General features: G+C 61.3%; 1 protein-coding gene across 1 annotated transcript; it reads left to right on the top strand.

Annotated features, from left to right (window-relative positions):
- Positions 1-2,251: 2,251 nt before the first annotated feature.
- LOC148220702 (Fc receptor-like protein 4) lies at positions 2,252-6,545 on the top strand. The gene is made up of 9 exons (XM_088181140.1): positions 2,252-2,300; positions 2,931-2,951; positions 3,040-3,270; positions 3,513-3,779; positions 4,803-5,117; positions 5,199-5,282; positions 5,683-5,704; positions 5,794-5,872; positions 5,944-6,545. Exons 1-9 carry the CDS (start codon positions 2,252-2,254, stop codon positions 6,067-6,069), a joined length of 1,194 nt encoding a protein of 397 aa, XP_088037266.1. The 3' UTR covers positions 6,070-6,545.
- Positions 6,546-8,316: the final 1,771 nt, after the last annotated feature.

The raw sequence follows: 8,316 nt of genomic DNA, 5'->3' as shown, positions 1-8,316 counted from the left end.
AGGGTCTTGTCCCAGGGGGGTCCTCGATCTGGGGGTGCCATGTCCTTGGGGATTCCTGTCCCAGAGGTGACACATCCTGGGCACCTCTGTCCTGGGGGGCCATGAGCATTCCTGCTTTTCCCAGAGGGGGCCTGGGACCTCTGGGATGCCCAGACTTAAGGAGACGCCTGTTATGACCTTGTCCTGCTGATGGGAAACTCCAGGCTTCATTTGGTTCCACAGAAATCTGTGGCAATGCCCGTGTGTCCCTCAGGGTCTGATTCCCTGGTAAATCCACTGCAGCCTGCCCTCAATTCCCCTGCCTGGGCACTCCCTGCTCCTGCTGTGACACCCCTGTGCCCCAGAGCCACGGGTGCAGCCCCTGCTCGATATTTCCACACTTTTCCCTCTCTTCTGCTGTCCACATCCAGAACACAAACATTCTTTCTGGCAGGTTCCAGAGGGCTGCAGGTTTTGTTCAAGGAGGAGGGTCCCGGTCAGGTCGTTGAGCAGATCCTTGTGGCATTTGCAGCAGTTCTGGGGCTCTCTCAGTGCCTCGGGCACAGGGACCAAATGATCAATTGCTGCATTTCCGCACTGGTTCCCTCGCAGCTGCCCCTGCAGGGGGGGTTTCCAGCCAGCCCTGCTCTGAAAACCATCAAAGGCCCTCGCAGAGCCACTGCTTGGGCTCACCCTGGGTTTTGTGCTTCTTGCAGGGCTGAGCAAACCACAGCCACGCCTTTTTCCCCCTTAGAATTCTCACCTTTGCAGCAGCTCGAGAGCTGCGAGAATCAAAGCCAAGGGGGCGGGGGGAGCCTCAGGTCCTGGCTGCCAGCTGGGGCTGGCCAGAGCAGGGCTGGCCAATGCCCATCCCTGTGCAGTGGGGCTGGGCCATGGCTGGGCCCCACACTTGGATGGCCACTGGCTTCAAGGAGGAGCAGTTTGGGAGCTCCTTCCTGCCTGGGGCTCCATTCCCGAGCTGCTCTTGCCAGCTCAGATCCTGCAGGGGATGAGGGAAAATGGAGAAGTGTGGAACAGGATTTCTCCCAAAACCCAATAAACCAAAGTGTCCCAACCCCTCAGGACAGAAACCCCGTGGGGGGATTGTGGGGAGCATGAGAGGGAGGGGGAAGCCCCCCAAGAGCTTCTCAAGTGTTTCATGTGCAGGGTCTCATCCATCTCCTGGTTGCCAGCACTGAGGCCCTGCAGGGCTTTTGGGTGTGGGGGTGGCTTTGGGTGTTTTTGGGGTGTCTGTGCCCTCCCTGAATGACACCAGCCCATGTCCATCCCTCTCCCCAGTCAGCTCCGCTGATACCCCTCCATAGAGACCCCCCACCCCCTTTTCTCCTTCCCTGCGGTCCCCCCCCTCATTTCCTGTCCATGTGCTCTCCCGGATTTCTGAGCCTAGAACTGGGGATGTGGGGGCATGGCACAAAATTGAGGAAAATGAGGAAAACAGAGAAATAAAGAGAGGAAAATGTCAAGGGCAGGGGAGGTCAGAGAAGCAGACCTACCCAGGACTCCCATGTGATGCCTGCTCAGGAAACGAGCACCCCAGGGGGGCAGTGCTGGGCCCTGGGTCACCCCAAAATCTGAGGCACCCAGGGAAGGAGCTGTGACCCACGGGGCTGCCCAGTCACTGCCCATCCCTGGCACCCTCATTCCCCTGGGATTCCATCCATGAGACATTCGTTCTTTGTGTCTCCCCTTCCCTGGGACAGGAATGGAGAAATGTCCCCCACTTTGCTGTGACCCCCATCCCAGTACTGCCATTCCCCAGGATCTCCATTCCCAAGGACCCTCAACCTATTTGTTCCAGCCCCTGGGACCCCCCACTCCACTGGGGACCTTGATTCCCCCAGGACCCCCATTCCCCTGGCATCCTCATCCCTGGGATCCATCCCATGATCACAAATCCCTGGCGGCCACGTTGTTCTGGGACCCTCATCCCTGAGTCTGAACCCACCCAACCCTTGGGACCCCCATTCCCACGTTATTCCATCCATGGCACTGCAGTCTCCTGCACACCCATCCTTGACCCCCTGCAATGGCTCAGCCTCCACAATCTGGCAACATCCTGTCACCACCAAGTCCCACCATCACCCCCATGTGTCACAAGGTCCCAACCCAGCCCCCATCCTGTCCACACCCTGCCCCCACCAAGGGCCACCTACACATGAGGACGAGACGTGACCTCGCTTCCTGTCCCTTCATGGGAAGAGCCGCCAGCCAGGGGACAGGTGGCCACAGCAGCGAGTGACAGCCAGTGCCCATGGCCGGGGACAGCGGGATGGCCGGGAAGGTGGCGCTGCTCCTGTGGGGTGAGTGCCCCGGGCACGGGCCTGACGGCCCGGGGATGGGCCCCGGTGAGGCAGAGAGCGGTGGGGAGGGGGCACAGGGGGGCTGCGGGGTCCCCTGAGGTCCCCAAGGCCAGCAGAGCCAGGGCATGGGCATGGACCCCAGTGTGAGCAGAGTCGTGGGGTGGCCCTGGGGACAGGAAGAGGGGAACTGGGATGTGGGGATGGGAACAGGGGGATCGAGATGGGGGGACAAGGATGTGGCAAAAGGAACCTTGGGGCTGGGGCAGCTGTGGGGACAGGGACAGGGAGACAGGGATTTGGTGCCAGGGACAAGGGCCACGTCCCATGCAGATGGGCCATGGGGACAGGTGCCATGGGAATGGGATCACGGACACAGGGCCATGGGGATGTGGCCGTGGGGACAGGTGCTGTAGGGCTGGGGGAGGTGACCTGTGCACACATGGGGTGTCCACAATGTCTCCATGTCCTGCCACAGCTCAGGGTGACCAAGTTGTCTCTGTCCTCAAAACCTCCGTGCTACACCAGCGTTCCTGTGGGGACAGTTTAGGGACAGACACCACACCTGGTTTCACGGGTGCTGCTGTCCCTGCTGGGCCACCCCCAGCCAGCCCTGTCCCTTCTCCCTTCCAGCCCAGACCCTCGGCCTCGCTGGTGAGTCCTCGGGGGATGCCATGTCCCTGCCCCGCTGTCCCCAGCCCCGTGGTGGCCCTGCCAGGCTGGTGTCCCCTGTCACCCGCAGGTGCCCAGAGCACCCAGCTCCTGGTGCAGCCCCACTGGAGGCCGGCGGTGCTGTGGGACCGGGTGACACTGATCTGCCAGGGCTCGGGGACCACCGATGACACCACCTGGTACAAGGACGGGCAGCTCTGGGGACTGCAGGGGCACGACCACGTCAATGTCACCGAGAGTGGCACCTACACGTGTGACAGACCTGTCTCAGGGCACAGCCCCCCCGTGCACGTTGTAAATGGTGAGAGATCTTTGTTCCCCCATCCTGGCACCTGTGGGAACCCCGAGCGCTCTGGGTGAGCTCAGCTTCATGGGTCACGCCTCTCGTGTGACCAGAGCCTGTCTCCTGCTCTGGGGACATCCCAGAGCATCGCTGGAGCATCCCCTGTGCACACCACTGCATCCCAGTGTGACGAGACCACCCTGTTGCAATGTGGGACCCCTGATTCCTTCTGTGGCCATCGAGACCCTCCTGTCCCACAGCCACCCCAGTGCTGCAGGTGCCGGCGAGGGCGCTGCTGGAGGGGGACACGGTGACACTGCGCTGCCGGCTCAGGCAGAAGGAGCCAGTCCCTGTAGTGCACTTCTACCGCGATGGGGAGCAGCAAATGTGGTGGCAGCACCGTGGGACCGAGCTGTCCCTGAGCACTCTGCAGCAGCAGCACAGCGGCCGCTACCGCTGCCGTGTCCAGAGGAGCTCCCGACCTTCACTGTGGGATGAGTCAGAGCCGGTGACAGTGACAGTGCACGGTGAGCACCCCCACACCGCACACCTCAGCACCCCCAGGGCCCCACAGCGGACTCAGAGTCACGTCCCCCCGCCCTGTCTCCTTCCCTGAGCTCTTCCCAATGCTGGTGCTGGAGGGTCCCCCCGAGCTCACCGAGGGGTCCCCCCTCAATCTCAGCTGCCTCAGCACCCCCAGCCCCCTGCGGCCCCCAGCCCCCCTCCTGTACCGCTTCTACCGGCACGGGCAGTTGGTGGGGGGCCCGCAGGGGTCCCCGCAGCTCCTGGTGCCCGCCGTGGGGGTCTCCCACTCGGGGAATTACAGCTGCGAGGTGCACTCCGAGGGGGGGGCTGTGTGGAAGAGCCACTACCAGTGCTGGGTCAGTGATGGTGACAGCGTGGCCAAGAGCCCTGCATTGATCCCTGTCCTGGGTGAGCGGGACCCTTGGGTTGAGAGTGACCCCATCCACAGCATCCCCAACTCCACACGTTCCCATTCCACCTCATCCCCCCATACCAGCCCCACCCCAGGCCAGCTCACAGCCCCCACCACTGGATGTCACAGACCAGGGCAACTGGGACCGTCAGGGTCCAGGGATCCCCACCCAGCACATCCAAGCCCTGCATCCCTAAGCCCAGCTGTCACATCCCCCACTGCACACCAGGTCACATTCACCCTGCTGAGCGTGACTCTCCCAGGGCACTGATACCCTTGGCATCGGGATGACGCCCCCGTTGATGGCCTCATGGCACCCATCACATCCCACCCACGCCATTCCGTGCCCCCCACCAGGTGACGGCCATCCCTGCCCTTGGACACAGCATCCCTCATCCCACCCTCACCTCACCCTCATCCCATTCTCATCCCCCACCCCTCACCCATCACATGCCCTCATCCCACACCACACGATGACCCCCAGCACCACGGGGTCACTGTCCTGGGTGAAGGAGACCCTCTGTCTCCACGTGCCACCATGCAGACTCCCTCATCCCCCCACACGGGCTTCCAGTCCTTCCCTCCGGCCTCAGCCCTGTCTGTGTCCCCGCAGTGCCCGTGGCCAATGCCACCATCACCCCCGGTCCCCCGGCACTCCAGGTGCGCCCAGGTGACCCCGTGACCCTGTGCTGCTCGGTGCAGGTGGGCTCAGACCCTGTCACCTTCACCTGGCTGCACCACGGGCAGGAGGTGGCCCGGGGTCCCCTCCTGGAGCTTGGGGCCGTCGATGTGGGACATTCGGGCACCTACCAGTGCGTGGCCACCAACCAGCTGGAACAGGACGGGCACCGCGTGTTCCGGGCCCTCAGCCCAGAGCTGGCCCTGGAGGTGACACCACAGGGAACCACTGGACAGCACCGGAAAACAGGTAGGGTCAGACCACGTCAGTGCAACTGCAGGATCCCTGGCGTGACAGGTGACCCTGATGTGTCCCTTCTGTCCCCAGCAGTGGCCGCAGGCCTTGGTGGGTCCCTCCTGTTCCTGGTCCTGCTCGTGGCTGGAGCTGTGGGCTGGCACCGGTGGAAAAACATGTGTGGGTGACAATGGAGACAATGGGAGCCTTGAGGGCCTGGGAGGTCACCTAAATGTGGGGGTGATGTGGAGGAACCCACCACCCCTGACTTGGGCAGTGCTGAGCGCTCAGGACCTTTGCTCAGTCCTGGAGAGTTTGGGGTGGTGTTGAAGGGACTTGTAGGGATTTTGGGGGTTTTTCAGAGATCTTGCAGGAATTTGGAGGTTGCTCCTCCCTGCCAGGCTTGAGCTTCTGGAGGCTCAGGAGATTCAGAGCAGTGGGGTAGTTCAGGGGTTCTGGGGTGCATCAGGGATGCTCAGGGGTCCTGGGAAGAATTATGGGTGCAGTGGGGTTTGAGGATTCCAGAGAGGGGTCAGAGCCCTGGGGACCTGCAGTTACCTCTCCCCTCTTTCATTTGCAGCTGCCAGGAAGCAGCAGGAAAGGTGAGTGGGAGGCTTAAGCTACATTCTCTCCCTTCACCCCAACCCCCAAGACCTCCCATCCCCCCCACACATCCCCTTGATTCTCTCAGGGCCTTCCCGGAGTCCCCGTCCCCCCCAGAGGAGGGGGAGGTGCTGTACACCCACGTCGTGATCACCAAGCAGACGGGGGTTTAGTCCGGGCTGGGACACACGCACAGGGACACGTCACCCATGGGTGTCCCCGTGCCCAGATGCCACAGCCAGTGTCTCTCGCAGTGTCCCCCAGTGCCACCACACTCCAGGATCCCCAGGTAACCTATGCGGAGCTGGCAGCCACCCATGGGCGACCACAGGAATGCGGGGACATCTCTGGGAATGTGCTGTGACACTCGGGGCATGACTGGGTACCGGGGGGCACTGGGGGACCTCACCCATGGGCAACCACCTGTGTGTGTCCCTCCCACTGCTCCCATAGGTGCCCAACATTCACGGGCAAGTCTGACAAGTGAGGGGGCACGTGTGAGGTTGCACTGGGCACCCAGAGCTCCCCATGCCCCCTGAAACCCGAAGGTCTTCTCCATCCCCTTTCACTGCCACCAGTGTCTTCCCATTCCACATCTAAATGCTCCCAGAACCCTCCAACACTTCTCCATTATCTTCCCACAGTGCTCCCAACACCCCCAAGGGCTCCCTATTTCCCCTCCCAGTGCCTCTCCATTGCTCCCAGCAGATCCAGGTGGTTCCCATTTTCTTTCCCAGTACCCCTGTAGTCCCAGTCCCTCTGCAATGCCCCTCTCAGCACTCCCAGTACACCCACGGCTCCTCATCAGTCCTTCTCGTGCCTGGAGAACAGAGGACTCATTGCCCATTTATATGCACTGAAATGCAGCTTTTTGGTTCAACTGGCAGAGATGGTGTTTCTTTGTTAAGCTCTGTAGCGCTTTAGGAATGGGATTCTCCAATTTTAGTCTGCCAATAAAAACCAGAGCTCTGGATTCTCTTCTGCCCTGTCTCAAACCTCTCCTGTGCCTTGTTCCCCACACCATGATGTCACAAAGGCCCTGGGGGTGTCCCAGAGCCTCCCCCTTTCCCAGGGCACTGGGGATCAGGCCATGGCACGGGGTGGGGTGTCAGGGACAGAAAAAGTTGGATGTCTCAAGACATTTTGGGACACCTGTGTGTGGCAGGGCTGGGTCAGGCCTTGCTGTTGGTGACACAGGGCCCCGTGTGTCAGTCAGTCTGTCAGCCATGGTGCTCTAGGGACAGTGTGATGCTCTGTGAAACTCAGCTCCTGAGTGACTGAGGGACCAGGATTCCCACCTTGGGAGAGGGACCTTGGTGGCCCAAGGGCTTAAAAGGCAGAGCTTGAGGTGGCCAAGTGTCTGATCCTGTCTTTTCATGGAGGGTCTGCCACATCAACACTGGGGACCCAGGAGTGGGAAACTCTCTTGGTTTAAAAGAGAAACATCTGCCAAGGAAAGCAGGAATCTTCCTGGAATGGAAAAGGGAACCTGTCCCTCCAAATTGTTATAACTGTGAAAATGATGGGGCTTTCAGGCAAAAAATGTAAGAAAAGGAATAACAGTTCCTCCGTTAGGAAATTTATAAAACAGAACAGAGCAAACAGCAACACGAGAACAGAAATTTCCAACCTGCTCAGGGTTGTTTGCTCCTCTTTGGTGCAGTTCTGGCACGGCCAGCAGGGGGCGGTGCAGGGAGCAATCCCGGCCAGCAGGGGGCGCTGCAGGGAGCAATCCCGGCCAGCAGGGGGCGCTGCAGGGAGCAATCCCGGCCAGCAGGGGGCGCCCCGGTGCCGCTCGAACCCCTCAGGGGCCATGGCGGCCTCGGGCGGGAGGGACCAGGGGAAATCGCTCCTTTTGCAAACTCACGCTTTGCACCAATCGCTCCCGGCACCAGCACCGGCAGCGCCCGGGCAGAAGAGACCAAGGCAGCAGCTTGGATCCCAGTGCCCAGGGGCAGCGGAGCAGTGTCCCGGGGCCAGGCACACACCCTGCGCAACACCCGCCACCGCTCTCCCTGATCCCCAACGCAAGGAAGGCACCACCCAACCCCAGGCAGCTCTCAGCTCCACAACAGCACCTCTCGGGCCTTTCCAGCACAACTCCTGAAAACCCTCAGCCTTTCACTGCCTTTTCCTCCGCCAGCCCTGGCACAGCAGCTTTGGGAATGCTGAATTCCCCTGGGATGTTGAGGAAAGCAGGTGCTCCTTGCTGACACTGCCAGGGCTCCTCAGGGGCTCCACAGCTCGTTTGGAGCTGCTGCTCTTCCTGGGCCACTGCTGGTCCCGATACAGCAGCCCCAGGAGAGGGAGGTGGAGCAGACTCTTAACGAGCTGTTGGAATTTGGGCCGGGGGTCCTGAAGTTCAGCTCTGCTGCTAAACCATTGCTGTGCACAAACACTCGGCTCTGCTGCCTCTCCCAGGGATTTTGGGCTACTGTGACAGCACTGGACACATTTAGGGGATCAGATGCCCCCAGCTCTGCCCACAAGAAGTTTTTTTGGTTGGCGGCAAGGTTTTGTGGAGCTCCTCACCTTGGCCACTGCACAGGGATGGGCATTGGCCAGCCCTGCTCTGGCCAGCCCCAGCTGGCAGCCAGGACCTGAGGCTCCC

Source organism: Sturnus vulgaris, chromosome 31 (assembly GCF_052056855.1).
Source record: "Sturnus vulgaris isolate bStuVul1 chromosome 31, bStuVul1.hap1, whole genome shotgun sequence".
Classification (NCBI taxonomy): domain Eukaryota; kingdom Metazoa; phylum Chordata; class Aves; order Passeriformes; family Sturnidae; genus Sturnus; species Sturnus vulgaris.
This window is presented reverse-complemented; position numbering and strand designations above follow the sequence as displayed.

Coding starts and splice junctions, on each gene's coding strand:
- LOC148220702 (XM_088181140.1), top strand. CDS start 2,252: ATGGCCGGGGACAGCGGGATGGCCGGGAAGGTGGCGCTGCTCCTGTGG. Junction 3,271..3,512: donor CCCCGTGCACGTTGTAAATG/GTGAGAGATCTT, acceptor CCTGTCCCACAG/CCACCCCAGTGCTGCAGGTG. Junction 5,873..5,943: donor TGATCACCAAGCAGACGGGG/GTTTAGTCCGGG, acceptor CAGATGCCACAG/CCAGTGTCTCTCGCAGTGTC.